The sequence below is a fragment of the Staurois parvus genome, unplaced genomic scaffold, assembly GCF_062004578.1.
Source record: "Staurois parvus isolate SC_StPar_1 unplaced genomic scaffold, SC_StPar_1.0 ptg000418l, whole genome shotgun sequence".
NCBI classification, from domain to species: Eukaryota; Metazoa; Chordata; class Amphibia; order Anura; family Ranidae; genus Staurois; species Staurois parvus.
In genome coordinates this window covers 787,961-807,927 of record NW_028318214.1, presented here as the reverse complement: position 1 = coordinate 807,927, position 19,967 = coordinate 787,961, and the positions used below count along the sequence as shown (strand labels likewise).

At 46.4% G+C, this 19,967-nt stretch overlaps 1 protein-coding gene across 2 annotated transcripts in view; it reads right to left on the bottom strand.

The window, feature by feature from the left end:
• Window positions 1-19,967, bottom strand: part of LOC149454738 (putative acyl-CoA dehydrogenase 6) — a 147,120-nt gene that overhangs the window by 38,584 nt on the left and 88,569 nt on the right. For both annotated transcript variants that reach the window (XM_089687131.1, XM_089687132.1), the window contains exon 5: window positions 15,932-16,038. In XM_089687131.1, coding sequence (XP_089543257.1) covers window positions 15,932-16,038 — 107 coding nt within the window. The remainder of the gene's footprint in view (window positions 1-15,931; window positions 16,039-19,967) is intronic.

Here is a 19,967-nt window from a genome sequence, read left to right as displayed (position 1 = left end):
ACTAACATGATCTGTTGGCTCTCTCCAAATCATTGGCACAGCGAAAGGCATAGATGCCTTTTTTCCATTCAACCATTGCTCCAGTGCCGTCCCACAAGAATTGCAGCATATATGTGGTGCCCAGCTCTTGTCCTGGTCTCCTATCTTGCAGCCAAAATACAAGTTGTAGGCTTTCTTAATCATTCCTGTTATCCTCCTTTTTTGTGAGATAAAAGTTATTTCACCGCAGATATAGCAGAAATTATCTGCTTTATTCACACAAGTTCGAGGCATTACTGAGTAGCCTATATAAGCATAAAACGAAATGTAAAGACGCTGTCGAACTACAATCAGCTACAGATACTGCAGCTTTTATGCAGTGAAGTGATGCAATTAAAGGCTAATATTGCATCATCTCATTTTCGTTTTCAGCACCCCAAAATTATGTAAGATTAGCTAATTTTATGCCCAAAACTTTTTACCTGTTGAACAGTGAACTAGTAAGTTCATTAGTAAGTTCATTAGTGAATTAGTAAGTGAACATACAGGGGTTAGACAAAAAAAATGGAAACACTACATAATATGCAGGTGTGGAAGTGGCAACATATATATATGACTGCAAAGTTTTGCTCCCATCTAAGACACACAAAACAATCATTTTATAGACTAGTCTCCTGCTATTTGCTGTTTTAATACAGAAACCGTCTTTGTTATCTTGACCTGTATTATAATTGTATTGTAATAGTCAGCACTGTTGTCATTTTATAGAAAACTTTTTCATTTTATAGTTATAATTTAGCATGATAGGATGAGCTCCAGAGGTTATGTTTGGCATGAGTGGAGAATAATTGGTTGGAGGTTGTAGAATGGTTGGCAGCCATTGTGTTGGCTGGATAGCTGAGAGTGTAATAAAACATCTTAATTACATCCTCTCCTGCCAAGCAAAGACCTCAAATATGTCAGCAAAAAGAGCAGAACTATAGTGTATGGAAAACTATAGTCAAAAAATTTCCTTTAACCACTTGCCCTCCAGAAGATTTACCCCCCTCCCTGACCAGGCCATTTTTTGCGATACGGCGCTGCATTACTTTAACTGACAATTGCGTGTTCATGTAACACTGTATATAAATTATATTTATGTTCTTTTTTCCCACAAAAAGTAACAATTTTGAAATAAAAAACAAAAACAATATTTTTGACTTTTTGCTATAAAACATGTCCAGTAAAATTTTTTTAAAAATCACATTTCTTCCTAAATTTAGGCCAAAATGTTGTCTGCTACATGTCTTCGCTAAAAACAAAATCCCAATATATGTAAATTAATTAGTTTACATGAAAGTTATAGCATCTACAAATGGTGGTATATATACTGGAATTTTAATTTTTTTTTATACTAGTAATGACGGTGATCAGCGACTTATAGTGGGATTGCCGTGGGCATTCTGACACTGGGGCGGAACTGACTGCCACTGATATCCCAATGACACTTATACAGTGATCAGTGCTAATAAAAAGCACTGACACTGTACTAATGACACTGGGCAGGAAGGGGTTAACATCTGGGGTGATCAAAGGGTTAACAGTGTGCTGTTTTATATGATGTGCTGTGTGTGTTTTACTAGGGGGACATGCTGCTGTGTATTTCTCTGCACAGCAAATCGCTGGTGCCATGCAGGTCTCTTGCAGACCTGTCAGTATATCTGCTTGCCCATACAAGATGTACAGGAAGCATGGGCAAGCAGATATACTGACAGGAAGAATCAATGAACTACCATGGTGCTCCATAGTGCCGTGGTACTTCATTGAGAACTACAAGCCAACAGCCGCAAAGGCTGTCAGGACTTGTAGCTCATTCATTCACAGAACACCATGAATGAATGTTATGGCCGGGTGGCCGAAGCCCCGCATGGCTGCCTTTTTAAAAAAATTGTGACAGCTAGTGGGGAGGAGAAGATCCCTTGCTAACTGTCACAATGGGGAGTACGGAGGAGCAGGGGGGTTGGTCCATTCGTAACATGTTACACCCTGAATATGGGTGTAACATGTTAAAAAAGGTGAACTATCCTTTAAGCCAGTGGTTCTCAACCTTCCTAATGCCGTGACCCTTTAATACAGTTCCTCATGTTGTGGTGACCCCCAACCAGTAATTATAATTCATGAGTGTCGTTTTACCTCCAATACTGCTGCTTTCAACACAGTAGCTGCTTTTAACAGAGTAGCTGCTTTCAACACAGCAGCTGCTTTCTACACAGTAGCTGCTCTTTACACATCGGAAATATGTGTTTTCTGATGGTCTTAGGGGACCCCTGTGAAAGGGTCGTTCGACCCCCAAAGGGGTCGCGATCCACAGGTTGAGAACCACTGCTTTAAGCTAAAAAACACTGAGGGTTTTAATATTACTTTGAATAGAATCCTCCCCTTTATAATATTGTCCATCTCCTTTCCCTCAATTTGGGTAGAACGTGCATACACAAGATATGAACTGCAGTACCTAGGTCCATCATAACACTTAATGTAAAAGTGTAAGAAAGCGACCGCTGACCCGTCAGCAGCTGTGGACTCAAGGTAACCAACAAAACCCTAATGAAATCAGTAAATAAAATAGTGCAGCGCTAAATTGATGATTCAAATTATAACCACAGGTGGAATAAATAAGCAATAAAATTTGAGCATACTTATGAGTATTAATACATATAGATATAGAAACATATGATGAGTGTCAATCCTGAACAATATAAAATAACATTGGGCAAAGCAACCCGTAATGGTGACTAAATAGTGCCCTTAAAGTCCCCAAAGCTTCAAACGGTGCTTGTGCTAGCAGAAGAAATGCGCACTCACCGGACGCGCAATAGTAATGTGCGTTTAAATATATTATCCTGATGTCATCAAGGTAATCATCTGGACCAGTAGGTAGAAACAACGGCTCCCACTCAGGGTGGATGGGTCCTGGGTGTTAGGAATGGACTGGCCAGCAATGGTGGGACTCACCTGCCTTTTGATCTGCAGTACCAGGGCTGGCCAGCGGGTGCTCCCAGCAATCAAAGACTCAACCTTTCAGCCAGCTAACACCTGGAACTGATGATACTGGGGTATTTAAGGGATGGCCAGACTTGCAGACTCTGCCTTGGTGTTGTGTTTCTCTTGGCCCTGTATCCTGTTCCTGCTCTCTGTTCCTGTCTGATTCTCTGCTACCTGTCCTGATCCCTGGCTTGTGACCCTGACCATCTCTCTGCTTGACCCTCTGTACTACGCTGCTTGCTACCTGCTGAACCTGGCCTGTGACCCCGACCATTCTCTGCTTGCTCCCCCTGTACCTACCTGCCCTATTGATATTGACCCGGCCTGCCTGACGACGCTTGCTTGTATATACTGTTATCTGTGGGTGGTTGGTTTGGTTTGGTTGCACTGTGTTATGTTTTAGTATTGCACTGCGTTTATGTTTGTATTGTTAGTGTTAATAAATTGTATTGTTTATCACATATCTGAAGTCTGCGTTTCCCTGCATCAGTCACACACCTCTGGTCATACCTGGGAGCCCTGACATTACACCAAGGCCAATCCTGACCAGAAGTGGCTGCACAGGGAAGCCATCTTGGCTTGTTGATGGGAAGGATGGATCTGGATGAGGTTGAATATTTATATCTGCTAGTGTTTGATGACAGGGAGTATGCTTATCAGACTCTGAAGGAGTATACCCGGGATGAACTGCTAGAATGTATACGGCTCGCTCATGTTCTAGTAGATCAGGGCATAGAGTTCTCTGAGGTGCAGCCTTTGATTGAAGTTTGTGCTGAATTGGTTTCATCTGGTTCCCCCGAATGCAGGGATGAATTTTTGCCACCATTTAGTGCAGACCAGGTAGAGTCCCTGGTGTGGTTATTTGAGGATGATGTGGGTTACTTTCTGGAGCGTTATTCCACATGTTCACCACAGGTACTAAGAGACTGTATAAACGCAGTGCAGTCATTGACCAGACAGGCTTTGTGTAAGCTCAGCTTTGTTCAACCCATACTGCAGACATGGACAGATTTGTTGCACCCAGCCTCAGTCAGCTTACAAAGACCCAGTCCTGCTTCTAATCTATTTCCTCAAAACTCTATTCCTGCATTCCCAACAGCTCCTCCTGCCCTGCTATCTACCGCATGTCAGTACCCTGTTCCCACTCGCTGCACCTATCCTGCCTTTAACCCTGTAAAAAAGCCCTCTGTAGCAACCGCTCCCTCTCCTGTTCCATCCTCCAGTTCTTCTCTGTCTCCAGCTGCTCCATTCGTTTGCAGACCTGCGTTTACTTGCAGTGCTCCAGTAGTTAAAACCAGAAAAAAGCGAAAATTCTTTCCAACCAATACCATCCTGCCAGTATCCAAACCGGTGAGCCTGCCTTCCGTGGTTCAGCCTGAAGCCTCTCTTCAGCCTGATGCCGGTACGCAGCCTGATGCCTCTCTTCAGCCTGATGCCTGTACGCAGCCTGATGCCTCTCTTCAGCCTGATGCCTCTACTCGGCCTGAAGCCTCTACTCGGCCTGATGCCTCTACTCGGCCTGAAGCCTCTACTCGGCCTGATGCCTCTACTCGGCCTGATGCCTCTACTCGGCCTGAAGCCTCTACTCGGCCTGATGCCTCTACTCGGCCTGAAGCCTCTACTCGGCCTGAAGCCTCTACTCGGCCTGAAGCCTCTACTCGGCCTGAAGCCTCTACTTGGCCTGATGCCTCTACCCAGCATGATGAACTGATCCAGCCTGACGATCCTATTAGGCCAGTTGACTCGATGCCCGCTGTTGATCCAGATGATCCGGTACCTGATCCGGTGCCCGCTGTCGAGCCAAATGACCTGATGCCTGGTGACCCAGTGCCCGCTGTCATACCTGGTGACCCGATGCCCGCTGTCGAGCCAGACAATCCGGTACCTGATGACCCGGTGCTCACGGTCGTGCCTGTTGACTCGGAGCCCACTGCCTTGCCAGATGACGCGGTGCCCGCTGTCAAGCCAAATGACCTGATGCCTGGTGACCCAGTGCCCGCTGTCCAGCCAGACGATCCAATGTCTGACCCAGTGCCCGCGGTCATACCAGTTGACTCGGAGCCCACTGCCTTGCCAGATGACGCGGTGCCCGCTGTCGAGCCAGACAATCCGGTACCTGATGACCCGGTGCTCACTGTCGTGCCTGTTGACTCGGAGCCCACTGCCTTGCCAGATGACGCGGTGCCCGCTGTCAAGCCAAATGACCTGATGCCTGGTGACCCAGTGCCCGCTGTCCAGCCAGACGATCCAATGTCTGACCCAGTGCCCGCGGTCATACCAGTTGACTCGGAGCCCACTGCCTTGCCAGATGACGCGGTGCCCGCTGTCGAGCCAAATGACCTGATGCCTGGTGACCCGATGACCGCTGTCCAGCCAGACGATCCAATGTCTGACCCAGTGCCAGCGGTCATCCCAGTTGACTCGGAGCCCACGGTTGTGCCTGGTGATCCGGCGCCCGCCGCTCCGCCTGAGGGCCCAAGACCTGTCGCTCCATCTGGGGGTCCGGCGCCCGCCGCTCCGCCTGAGGGTCCGAGACCTGTCGCTCCGCCTGGGGCTCCGGCGCCCGCCGCTCCGCCTGAGGGCCCGAGACCTGTCGCTCCATCTGGGGGTCCGAGACCTGTCGCTCCATCCGGGGGTCCGGCGCCCGCCGCTCCGCCTGAGGGTCCGAGACCTGTCGCTCCGCCTGGGGCTCCGGCGCCCGCCGCTCCGCTTGAGGGCCCGAGACCTGTCGCTCCTCCTGGGGGTCCGGCGCCCGCCGCTCCGCCTGAGGGCCCGAGACCTGTCGCTCCGCCTGGGGGTCCGGCGCCCGCCGCTCCGCCTGAGGGCCCGAGACCTGTCGCTCCACCTGGGGGTCCGGCGCCCGCCGCTCCGCCTGAGGGCCCGAGACCTGTCGCTCCATCTGGGGGTCCGGCGCCCGCCGCTCCGCCTGAGGGCCCGAGACCTGTCGCTCCGCCTGGGGGTCCGGCGCCCGCCGCTCCGCCTGAGGGCCCGAGACCTGTCGCTCCGCCTGGGGGTCCGGCGCCCGCCGCTCCGCCTGAGGGCCCGAGACCTGTCGCTCCGCCTGGGGGTCCGGCGCCCGCCGCCCCGCCTGGGGGCACGATGCCCGTCGCCCCGCCTGGGGGCACGATCCCTGTCGCCCCGCCTGGGGGCACGATCCCTGTCACCCCGCCTGGGGGCACGATGCCTGTCGCCCCGCCTGGGGGCACGATGCCTGTCGCCCCGATGCCTGTCGCCCCGCCTGGGGGCACGATGCCTGTCGCCCCGCCTGGGGGCACGATGCCTGTCGCCCCGCCTGGGGGCACGGTGCCTGTCGCCCCGCCTGGGGGCACGGTGCCTGTCGCCCCGCCTGGGGGCACGGTGCCTGTCGCCCCGCCCGGGGGCCCGGTGCCTGCTGCTCCGCCCGGGGGCCCGGTGCCTGCTGCTCCGCCCGGGGGCCCGGTGCCTGCTGCTCCGCCCGGGGGCCCGGTGCCTGCTGCTCCGCCCGGGGGCCCGGTGCCTGCTGCTCCGCCCGGGGGCCCGGTGCCTGCTGCTCCGCCCGGGGGCCCGATGCATGTCGCCCCGCCCGGGGGCCCGGTGCCTGCTGCTCCGCCCGGGGGCCCGGTGCCTGCTGCTCCGCCCGGGGGCCCGGTGCCTGCTGCTCCGCCCGGGGGCCCGGTGCCTGCTGCTCCGCCCGGGGGCCCGCTGCATGTCGCCCCGCCCGGGGGCCCGATGCATGTCGCCCCGCCCGGGGGCCCGGTGCCTGCTGCTCCGCCCGGGGGCCCGGTGCCTGCTGCTCCGCCCGGGGGCCCGGTGCCTGCTGCTCCGCCCGGGGGCCCGGTGCCTGCTGCTCCGCCTGGTGGCCCGCTGCCTGCTGCTTCGCCTGGTAAACCGATGTGCCTCTGCCCGGAGTCCTGCCCGATGTGCCTCTGCCCGGAGTCCTGCCCGATGTGCCTCTGCCCGGAGTCCTGCCCGATGTGCCTCTGCCCGGAGTCCTGCCCGATGTGCCTCTGCCCGGAGTCCTGCCCGATGTGCCTCTGCCTGATGTGCCTCTGCCTGGTGTGCCTCTGCCCGGTGTGCCTCTGCTCGATGTGCCTCTGCCCGGAGTCCTGCCCGATGTGCCTCTGCCCGGAGTCCTGCCCGATGTGCCTCTGCCCGGAGTCCTGCCCGATGTGCCTCTGCCCGGAGTCCTGCCCGATGTGCCTCTGCCTGATGTGCCTCTGCCTGGTGTGCCTCTGCCCGGTGTGCCTCTGCCCGGTGTGCCTCTGCTCGATGTGCCTCTGCCCGGAGTGCTGCCCGATGTGCCTCTGCCCGGAGTGCTGCCCGATGTGCCTCTGCCCGGAGTCCTGCCCGATGTGCCTCTGCCTGATGTGCCTCTGCCCGGTGTGCCTCTGCCCGGTGTGCCTCTGCCCGGTGTGCCTCTGCCCGATGTGCCTCTGCCCGATGTGCCTCTGCCCGATGTGCCTCTGCCCGGTGTGCCTCTGCTCGATGTGCCTCTGCCCGGAGTCCAGCCCGGTGTGCCTCTGCCCGGAGTCCAGCCCGGTGTGCCGCTGCCCGGAGTGCCAGTCTTTGATATCCCGCCAGTTACCAGACCCGGGCGGTGGAACATTTTGCCCAGCTAGGACTGTTTGGAGCGTCCTGAGGCCGCTCCTTGAGGGGGGGGTACTGTTAGGAATGGACTGGCCAGCAATGGTGGGACTCACCTGCCTTTTGATCTGCAGTACCAGGGCTGGCCAGCGGGTGCTCCCAGCAATCAAAGACTCAACCTTTCAGCCAGCTAACACCTGGAACTGATGATACTGGGGTATTTAAGGGATGGCCAGACTTGCAGACTCTGCCTTGGTGTTGTGTTTCTCTTGGCCCTGTATCCTGTTCCTGCTCTCTGTTCCTGTCTGATTCTCTGCTACCTGTCCTGATCCCTGGCTTGTGACCCTGACCATCTCTCTGCTTGACCCTCTGTACTACGCTGCTTGCTACCTGCTGAACCTGGCCTGTGACCCCGACCATTCTCTGCTTGCTCCCCCTGTACCTACCTGCCCTATTGATATTGACCCGGCCTGCCTGACGACGCTTGCTTGTATATACTGTTATCTGTGGGTGGTTGGTTTGGTTTGGTTGCACTGTGTTATGTTTTAGTATTGCACTGCGTTTATGTTTGTATTGTTAGTGTTAATAAATTGTATTGTTTATCACATATCTGAAGTCTGCGTTTCCCTGCATCAGTCACACACCTCTGGTCATACCTGGGAGCCCTGACACTGGGACTTTAGATGTCGATGATCCAGGGGTGTCCAGAGTTCCCCTTAAGGGATAGGTGGGTGCAGCTCACAAGGGTTAACAGGAGGCTCCCTCTCTGGAGGCAATGGGCTGGTGCTGGGCATCTAGAAGATTAAATGCTCCCCACAGGGGTCAAAACGGAAGAATGCCTATAGTGTAGTATGTTAAGTAAAACATTTATTGGTAGATAAACATGATGCATCCAAAAGCAAACATTAAAATTCGATTGGACTGACCGTCCCTGAATAGAGATGGCCGCCGGAGCTCCATGATGCGTAACGTCACGGGGTGAGTAGGCTCCTCCTTACGCGTTACGTGCGCATGCACGTCATCAGAGGAAGAAACCTTGGTTATTTTATATTTTTTGCCCAATGTTATTTTATATTGTTCCGGATTGATACTCATCATATGTTTCTATATCTATATGTTTTAATACTCATAAGTACGCTCATATTTTATTGCTTATTTATTCCATCATAACACTTGTACTTCTATCATGCAGTGGGGTAAACCTTTAGGAAACATCAACGCGTTTCACCTTGACGCCACACACTTTTTCAGGATATGCATTACACATGTTCTGAATGTCTATTTAAACTGATCAGATTAACCCTGTCTTATCCACAACTGGATATCCTCTTAAAGGGGCCAAAACATGGCACATCTTTCTTTGGGTTTCCTAGTGTCTTTACCATATGTTTTGGATACCTTGATGTTTGCAGTGTGGTCTTGAGATTCATTCATCACCCCATTCCGATAAAATGTCATCACTAATATGAAGTGTTCTATACAATCCATCTAACATGAACATCATTTATTTCAGTACTCACTTGGACATTTTTTTGGACAAGGTTGCTACACAACCAGATAAGGAAAAGATGATATGCTTTACATTACAGCACCATAATATACAAAAGCACCCCTAACTTAAGGTCCTGAATTAGACCTTGTGGTGCTAGGGTGGTACATGTCTATACTATAAAAAAAATGCAGTGCTATAAACAAAACGATAGTGAATATAAATCAAATATATACAAAGATAAACAATAAATGTGCAAATCTTGACAAATATACATATATAAGGTCCAAAGATAAAAAACAAAGTCCCCGAAAAAAGTCCACCACGGAAAAGTGCAAATATCAGTGATGTTCCCAGGATGGGAAGAATAAGTCCTTCCAAATGGACTTCACACCATCCAAAATGATAAATTCACCAATTCACCACAGTGTATGCAGATCCACCTTACCAGATAGTATGACCACCAATAAAGGGATGGTCGCACAAGCTTTAAATATCATCCACACCGGAATATCTCTGTCTTTCACAGCTGAACTCCCCCGCACATCTCATCACAAAAGGCGTCTGTTGGCAAAAGATGTGCTTGGAGACTTTATCTTCATAAAGTAGATGTTTATCGATCATGGATAATCCATTCAACACCAACAACACATTTCCCTATGCCAGGACGGTGACTTCTTCAGGAAGGTGTATGAAACATATTTAGAGATGTCCTCTCCGTCTCCTCATGGGTCCATTTGAAATATATGTATTGGTACATGTATATATCCAGGAACATCCTTTAATGGGGAGATATTGATAAAACTCATCTATTCTAGGTCTAGTATGTGTAGCAAATACTGTAAATGAATAAACTTCCCATTAATGCTATTACTAGGCTGCAGCTAGAGGGAGCTCTAATGATTTTTAGTGAGACTTCAGGAGACTGATACCAACAAGCACACATTTAACTGGGAATGCAAGTGAGCAGCATGCGTTTTCGGTTCTCCTCTTTAAATATATATATACCGCAGGCTGCATCTTTGTCATACCTTGCACTTAGATTACTGATTATCTGGTCACATATGCAGCTGAAAAACTGCTTCTTTATTTTTTTTATTGCATTTTGAGAAGCAACTCAAAGAAATGTGTTGCCACTTGACTACTTGACTTATGGATTCATTTGTAATAAAATCTCTTAAATGCTCAGCCATGTGGGTGCTAACCTCCCTTTTAGTCTTTCCTATATAAATTAACAAATCAGCTGACAAATGCCTTTACATGGCAGACAATTCAAGAACATATGGCTTTGTTGTTATTACATACATATTTGATGTACAGTCCCTAATCCTACATTCCTCAACTGAACAAAAATCATCCAGATCATCCTCTCGTCAATATTGTATGTAAATGACTTTCAAATGTACAAGCAGAGACTGGCACAGCGAATGACAGGGCTTAATTAAAATATGTTTCTACCTGGCACTACAAACCCACTCCTTATTAATGATGAATTGTGACACCTAATAAAAAAAAGCAACTTCACGGCAAATGTCTTTTTAAAGGCTCCTTCAAATGATACTTAAGGTTGGTCTGTGCTTTACAGATGACTAACCATTTTCAGACATTCAGCAAGTTAGCACAAACTGGTCACCAGGGAACCCAAATTACCGCAAATGTTTAATCTTTCAGAAACTGGTAGAGATATTGGGACCAAGCTGACAAAATTTAAAAAAAAGCTAAATTAACTTGTTCATTGAAAGAAGACTATTTACATCTGTAACATACTGTACTTGAGTTGGTAGATGGCACTGGATCCCTAAAAGTTTTCAAACTACCATCCATTAATTTGGAGATGGTGTACACTGTCTGGACATTGAGTTGGTGGCTTCTGCACACAAAAAAGATTTCACCTTGGGCTACGGTGGAAATGAGTAGATCTTGTAGTGAAGCAAATCAAAGTTCAGATACAAGTTATTTCAGATTTAAAAACTGTACATGAAACCAATGCTTTTCAAGGGTTAAGTCCTCCTTATCAGGGCTGGTAAGAAAATAAACAGTGCTTGTGGACCTATGAATGAATATGTTCTTAGGTATAGTGTTGTGTTGTGTTGACTCCCTAAAGGGCCCAAGGTTATTTTCTTAGTAGGTGCTATAGCAGGCAAGCACACAGTCTCAGTCACTTTTCCGGCATAATGATCACTTTAGAGGAATCTGGATGGGTTCAGGGTAACTGTGGGATACTCCAGCAATGTTAAGTAGTAACTGTAGGACACCTATCTCCCTCCTAAAGATTCTGAGCACAGTCTTTGCAGCAGCAAATAATGGGTTGAGCTACACAGGATGAAAGAAAGAGCGCACAAACCTTGCGCATTACCTCAATAAATAGTGACTAATTTTATTTAATTTAGGAAATATACTCATGAAGGTGATGGTATAACAGGCATAAGTAAACCGTATCCACACAGGGTTACAGGTAAATCCAAAGGGGGGGATAAAAACCAACGCGTTTCGAAGGGTGCTCCCTTCTTCATCAGAGCTTTTTTGAGCAGATAGGAACTTCAGTATGGCAGGCTGAACTGCTGTAATACTGACACTCAGTGGCTGAATGTCTCCTTGCCATGGGAACTCTGCCATACTGAAGTTTCTATCGGCTCAACCCAGCTCTGATGAAGAAGGGAGCACCCTTCGAAACGCGTTAGTTTTTATCCCCCCCTTTGGATTTACCTGTAACCCTGTGTGGATATGGTTTACTTATGCCTGTTTTACCATCACCTTTGTGAGTATATTTCCTAAATTAAACAAAATTAGTCACTATTTATTGAGGTAATGCGCAAGGTTTGTGCGCTCTTTCTTTCATCCTCTTCTACAGATTTATCAAGCTTCCCCAGCTTCATGATAGAGCTGCACAACCTCTGATCACCAGCGGATGAACACGCTGTTTGTTACTAATGCCCGTTTGATCCGAGTCTTTGAGAGCAGGAGATAATGGATCTTTTGAGCTACACAGGGACAGGGAAAAAAATGTCCACCTTTCAGTACAAGCTGACTCTATTGCAAAAGGGATAGCAGCGACACACAGCCATTGAGTCTCACACAACGGTCTGTATTCTTTAATATCCTTGGATAATTGGATACCTCCTTCCAATATCTTCCAGGCACTTCTCCAGTGAATTCTACAGACTAGATCCAAAAAAGAAGTCCCTCAGCCAGCTTCAGCAGAATTCTGCAGAACAAGCCCCCCCTCAATAGTAGTAGAAAAGCACAGCTGGCCTGCCCAGAAGGGCAGCAGGCCTTTGGTCTGGGATCTTCTCCTCCTGGGCAAGAATCCCCTTACTCCAGGTCTCAGACTATTTATGTTCACCCTCAGCCACCATCTGGGCATCCTCACCCTGGGATTGGCTGGGACCACATAAATACTCACACTGAAGATCCGACTCTCCCAACCCACTGCTTTCGAGGACCAATCCAGGAAATAGGGAGAAGCAAGCAAAGCTTAGAGCAGACCAAAGCAACCGCAGACAGCTCCACTGATTACAGGAGAACTAATAACTAACTTTACCCAGTCTAGCACCTATCTAGGAGGGTGCTACAGTTGGTTGACACAAGCTTTCCAGAAGAAAGCAAGACACTGACACTGTTGCAGTTTGCCAACTTCCTAAAATTCTGTTTTATTGAGGAACTAACAGCATCATTTATAGGGCTTATGATGCAGGCAAAGCATATACATTGATTGGGTAAAAAGTCCACTGGGTTTCTGCGTGTTCTTCCATCCGTGTTGATATCTTCCAATCATTGTCCCCAAAAAAACTCATTCCCTTTTATGGGGGTTGTTTACATTAAAAGATACTTTTCTTCTAATGAGTCACCTAGGGTGAGACTCCGGATGAAGGCGCCATCTTAATTATCATTGTTCTGTCAACTTATATCTGATTGTTTACTTAAAAGAGTAAGGAATTTAAAGAGAAAGAAGCAGAAAGTAGCAAGACCATAAAATTGTCATTTTACTGATCATCTAATAAAACGTGGACTGTCTATCACAATCCACTACACTGGTTGTGGCAGCCTACCACACACTACCCCAATCAACAATGCTCTCCCTACCGGAGCAAAGCTACTAAATGGAGCAGTGTTCAGGGGAGCATGTCGGACTGCTTCCAGTTCAGGGTATTTTAACCCTTTCTGTAGTATGTAGGAGCTAAAAAAAAAGCAAAGAAGAGCTTCATCACAACCCTTCATATATACTGAATTAAAGCAGAGTTCAGCACTGTGGTCAGCTGGCCTGTGTCATTCTTGGAATCAGCAGAAAACTACCTTGGGCCGACAGCATCTGAAAAACGTTTGTGTAATAAAAAAAAAAATAGAAAACTTAAGTACAACATACAGCTTGGGGCCTCTGGGGTGAAGTGGGGTGACTGGGGGCCGTGTTGGACTTTAATATACAATTTAGTTTGCTGTGTTGCTGTACAACACTTAGAAATGCACAGTAATCAGCACTTGCCTTTGTCAATTGTTCTTAGTCTAATGTAATTGTTGTGGAATATATAATTACTTCTATAATAATGCCCTTCTTGTGATTATGCCCCACTACTCTTAATTACAAATATTAAAAAATGTAAATTTTCAACAAGATGTGGGAAATCAAAAGATCAGCAGAATTTCCCCTGACATTGCCAGTGTATGTACTGTAAATGTTGGCAGTATATCACTCAATGGCACATTAAAGTGAAAGTTTATAACAGTCAGATATTGACAGCATTGTCTTCTGAAAGTCCTCTAGCACAACATGTATGCCACCTCATAGCAAAACATAGTGGATAAATGGGATCTCTGTGCTTTTGAGAATGTTAAGAACATAAAAAAAGAGTCACATTTCTGAGATTTGTGTCAATTATTTAACTATAGATCTGTACAGGGTCATCTTTAACACAGGGAAAAGGGGACAGCTGTCCGGGGACCTGTGGGGCCCAAAGCACCTGCCTTTTGAGCCTGCGCTGCCCGCAAATATTTTTCCAATGCAGCCAATCCCTCGCTTGCTTTCCGGGCTGGGTTAATAGATGTAGCCACACTGTGACAGTGGAGAGCCATAGCCGTGGGCTGTATGTACTGGAGTCCACTCATCCTGCCTCTAGCTCTGTCAGGAAAGTAGGACCTGAGTGGTTGTGACAGGCAGTGAGGCAGAGCGGCTCTCTGTGTTCCCCCTCTGTTCCCCCCCCCCCTTCTTCTACCAGCCAGTAGTGCAGAGATCAAAGGGCTGTGTGTATGTATTCTTTTTCCTCACTCTTCTGTAAGCATTAGGGGAGGAGATCAACAAAGCAGCGGCAGGACCGGAGAAGCTTGCAGAAGGAGACATGGTGAGTAGCAGGCAATCAGGGAGCAGTAATAATGTGCAGTAACCTCTGGCAATCAATGGACGAGCAGAAATAATGTACAGAAAGCTCTAGCAACCAATAGGTGAGCGGTAATATTGTGCCGTAACCTCTAGCAACTAATGGATGAATGTTAATACTGTGCAGGAACCTCTAGCAACCAGTGAGTGGTAATGATGTGCAGTAACCTCTGGCAAATAATCAGTGGGTGGTAATGATGTGCAGTAACCTTTAGCAACCAATGGATGAGTGGTAATGATGTGCAGTAATCTCTATCAACCAATCAGTGAGCGGTAAGGATGTGCAATCAGTAACCAGTTCTTTATGTTTAACATAATTAAAGTCTATGTGTGTGTTTGTTTGTTTGTTTTTTGGGATGCTGGGGTGGAGAGCAAAATTGCATGGGGGAGGGGGTTGCCAAGAAAATGTTGCCCAGGGTCCAATCAATATTAAAGATGACCCTGGATCTGTAATACAACTGTGAATGCAGCTGATGCATTTGCCCAAGGCATCGTTGAGAATGCAGCCTTTCCATTTACAAGGGACTAGTGAAATCACACAGACGCAGCCTATCTATCTATTAGAGACAAAATGCATAATTGAGAATGCAGCCTATCCGTTTACAGGAAACTGGTGACATTAGAATGAACACATGCAGTACATTCAATAAAGACTGGTGGACACGGAGTAAGCAGACTATCCATTTGCCTGAAAACAATGACATCACTGTGAACGCAGTCTATCCAATTACATGTGGCTGGTGACATCACTGATCATGCAGCCTATCCATTCACTAGAGGTCAGTGACATTGCTCAAGATGCAGCCTATTCATTCAATAAAGACCAATCACATTACTAAGAATGTAGTCTATCCATTCATTATAGCAGCCTTACCCCCAGAAGAACCCCTAAAATAACTTTCAGGTTTTGGAGAACCCTTACTGAATCCAATTCAGGGGGTCATGGCGAAAAATGTCCATTTATTTGGTGGTCAGTAAAAAAAAAAAAGAAAAAAGTGCAACCTTTACAGTGGTGGTCAGATTGCCACTCTTACAGACAGCTAAAAAGATAATTGCCAGAAAGATGACTTTGCCAAACTGGTGGTCTCTGAGAACACAACCAACACATTCAGTATAGGCCAGTGACATCACTGAGAATACAGTCAGTAGAGGTTTGAGACATCACTGAGAATGTATCCTTTCCAACCACTAGAGCAGGGGTGTCAAATTCGATTTCATTGTGAGCCGCACCAACATTATGGCTGCCCTCAAAGGGCCGGTTTTATCTTTAAGACTAGATGTCCAGTGCACCTAAGTCCTATGTCCTAAGAGCACTAAGAATGCAGCTTGTCCATTAACTAGGGACCAGTGACATCACTGAGAATGTATAGAAATTTAGCAAAAGCTAGGACTGAACTATGAAAGGTTTCCCACGATGATCCAACTAAATGGCTTCTTCTAGTGTATGTCTATAACAAGTACCCTTTTATGAATCACGCAATTCATAATTTCAGAACTTCAGTATCACTTACTTGCCACATCAGACCCAGCTCCAGCTTCACTGACCCCCAGGCATGCCACAACATCTCCGGCTATGGTTGGTGCCAGGAACTGATGTTTCAGCTCATCACTGCCAAATCTGTAACACAGGAAGGTAGATCAGCTTGGTAAGGCATGTGTACTTTTACTAGGACTCAGTACGGACCACCTAAAAATGTCCAAATTAGCAACATTTGGAACATAATGGAGGGAATTTATCAAAACTGGAGCAGTCAGAGCTGTGCATGGCAACCAAGCTTCTATCTTCAGCTTGTATACCAGATTGTATGCAATGCATAGCTGCTCCAGTATTGTGAATTTCCCATCAATGAAAGCAGATGTACACAAATGATAGTTACAGCAATGGGTAATGCCAGACAATCCTTGACTACTAAATAAGAACAAAAAATATGTGCAGCTTTATTTGTGTGTGAACTAAATACAATGGATCAGATATAAAAAATTCTAATGCCAAATTGCTGTGATCAAGATACATAACCACTCGTATGTTTTCACATAAATTGTAAATCAAAGTCAGAAGAACTATATAAGTGCTGACCCAATGTCTAGACAGGTGCCAAAAAAAATCTGTGTCGCTTGTCTAATCAAAAAATGTGCTGTAACACCAAACCGAAGCTGAAAGCTCCTCCACCAAGTTCCAGGCCAAACGCTCACCTCCTTTGCAGACCTCTATTGTCATAGGAGGTCTAGCAGTGCAGGCAATGTTCCTTCTTAATATGCAGGCATCATATTAAGCCAGCACATCAGGGGTTAACAGGAGAAATCCTCACATAGCTCCTAGCGTACATGCAATAGATACACAAATGCCAAAAAAAGTGCTCTGTTTTATTACAAAAAAATGGCCAACAGAGCTCTAAAACCACCTACAAAATAAAAGTCATAGGTGACTTTAAGAGAAAGAACCATCCATCCAACCAGTTATTCATCTGCCCAGCCACAAACAGCTGACCTAGTATATTTACAGAGATCGCCAGCCAGGAAGGTGCCGTTAACTGCACAGCTCCTCAAATGGCAGGTGCCAGCAACAACGGAGATCCACAGCCAGAAGGGTGCTAGTAAACTTGAGACGCTCCACCCCTTATGTGTTACGTCCAACAAGGGCTTCCTCAGATGAGAATGTCTGTTCCTTTATATATCTAATCCGTTCTATTGTTTTTACAAAAATTTCAAGTATGAATATCAGGTCATTACAATTTCTTTGCACAGATAATGTATAGATCTCTAGGACGATAACTACCAAGTGATACAGTTAAGAATCAAATATACAGTATTTATTCCTTGTTACTTGCTATTCACCCATAAAAGTCCATTTCAGTGAGTATATTCATGGTGGTTAGAAATTGTGATTATACTACAATGATTAGAAAATATCAAACAAAGATTGTAAAATGGGAAATATTCAATTAGGGGGTCATAGGGGAGGAGGTCGACCTGGTATAGATGAAAGAAAAGAAAGAGAAAACATTTTGGTACTTGTTGAGAATTAAAAATGTTATGTCTGCACCTTAGTACCTTTAGGGGGTATAGCAATGGATGGTACATAGATCTTTTCCAGTGAATTCTCCGTGATGCTCACTTCGAGGCATACACCAATATACAACGTCAAGGAGACTCTGTGTCTTTATTGCGGATAGAATATATCTTTAGGTCTGGCATCCACATGTCATTAACAGATCGAAGAGTAGTATCTATGATGCCCTACCAATATCAGAGGAGTCGTAGATCCAGCAGGACCAAATATCTCAAAATGTATCATGTTTGTTCTGAGGCATAATCACCCTTCTTTCAGCTTCCATTATCTTATTTACTTCTGTTTTCCAGTCTAGAATGGTTGGGCATGTTTGCGGTTTCCAGAATTTAGGGCTTAGATCAGTTTTTCACAACCAGTGTTTGGTGGAACCCTTGGGTTCCTCCAGAGCAGGGTTTCTCAACCAGGGTTCCATGGAAACTTAGAGTCTCTCCAGAGGTTACCAGGGGTTCCTTGAGCAATGAGCAATTCCTTCATCTCAGATAAGTTCCCACTGACACCAATGATCGTTTCAGCTATCTGTAAGGAGATAATTCTTCCCAACGACCACAAGTGTAAGGAGCATTCTTCTCATTGACCATCACACTAATGTATCAGGAGTTATAGATATATTTTATTTTTAGCAAGGGTTCCCTGAGACCAAAAAGTTATTTCAAGGGTTCCTCTGATTCTCCATAGGATGTCAGGGGTTCCTTGAGCAATGGGCAATGCCTGCCTCTCAGATCAGTAACCACTGACAGCAATGATCTTTTTAGCTATTTGTGAATGGCATAGTTCTTCCCAGTGACAATCACGCTAATAAACTGTGAGCTGTATATATACTGTACAGTAATTATTAGTAGAGGTTCCCTGAGCCTGGAAAGTTATTCCTCCATATTAAAAAGAATGAGAAAGGCTGGATTAGACCTTTGACTACATTTAAGAGGTGGGAAATTACACTATTATGTTAAGATTTGATAAAAGAGGAAGTAACAAAAAATAGGTATTGGAGAGGTCCACGCCTGATAGGTTTGAGGGTAGTTTTCTCCATCCACAGTGAGACAGACTCCCAACATAGTTTAAATTTAGGGCACGTCCACCATATATGGAGGAAAATTCCATTCTGTGTGCATCCTCTACAACACGTAGAAGAAGTGCCTTAGAACATAATAGATAGTTGGGAGAGAGTCCCATCTAGACAGGAATTTATAGCATGATTCCTGTATTCTGGTACTGATGGATGAAATGTGATTGTTCACCTAAGGATTTTTTTGCGTTTGGATCACTGTGAACTCAAGCTCTAGTTCCTTCTTCCATGCTCTCACAAAATATGGAACTAGTCTGGATTGTTTTCTGTTTCCAAAGATAATACAGCATATAATGACCATTCTTGTCCAAGGAATTAACATGAATGCATACTGTGTCCATATTGCATTTATATTTTCTCTGTTGTACACAATGACCCATTTAAAACAGGCCCGACTCTAAACATAGATCTCTTTTACTCAATTCAACTGGCATTATTGAGTTAGATAGGAGCATAAACGTATGATTTATTCCCAGCCACATGACCAGAAATTGGCATGTTAGGTCATGTGACTGTCAGCAGCTCACTTTTACTTTGTTGTCTCCACCTTTAAAGTGGAACTAAACCCTCTTATCCTTTACAGCCTAGGAAGCTGGCATCTTAGCCTCTGTTTTATCTGCAGTTGCAATGATGATGCGCATATGATCAGTTATGACACCAGCCATTTGATAACTTGACAGTTCATTTGAGAGCACAAGCAACTATGACAGTTATCATTCATGGCATGCTTTGGATATAACGGTTTTGGGAAACAATTAAAGTGGTTGTAAACCCATATATATATACAGTGAAGTGATTGGCCTCAGGTTATACACAGAGATGAGACAAATCCTCCTACATAACCTGTACCTGTCTGTCTGCAGTCTTCTCTCCTATACATCCTCTCAAATTCCAGAATTTATAAAGCTTGTCTAAGAGTTCAGAAAAAAGGGGGCGGGGAGCTGAAGTCACACTCTGCAGAGCTCAGTGAGGAGAGCTCTGAGAGCTGATTGGAGAGAAGAGACACACCCCCCTCCACACAGCTCACCGGAACAGAGTTGAGGCTGTCAATCTGCTGGTGGTCCCTTCCCTGTCACCAGTTTTCTCTTGGTGTCAGAAAAAATTGTCAGAAGTGATTCATACAGACAGCAGAGGAATGAAGCAGCAGACAGAAATTACACTTAGTGCTCTATAGAGGGATATACTTTGTTCATATTTCATGTCTGAGGTTTACAACCACTTTAAATCAATGGGTTTAGTTCCACTTTAATGAATGCCTCTGCAAAGTGGACCCAACTTTATAGACTTCCTTGAAAAATACAACCCGACAAAAGTGCTTTTTTAAACTCAAAACCACAAATTTAATGTATTGCAGCTTACCAATCATTAGATGTGGTGGCTGCATTAATTTTCTCTTTTTAGGCTTTTCCCCCTC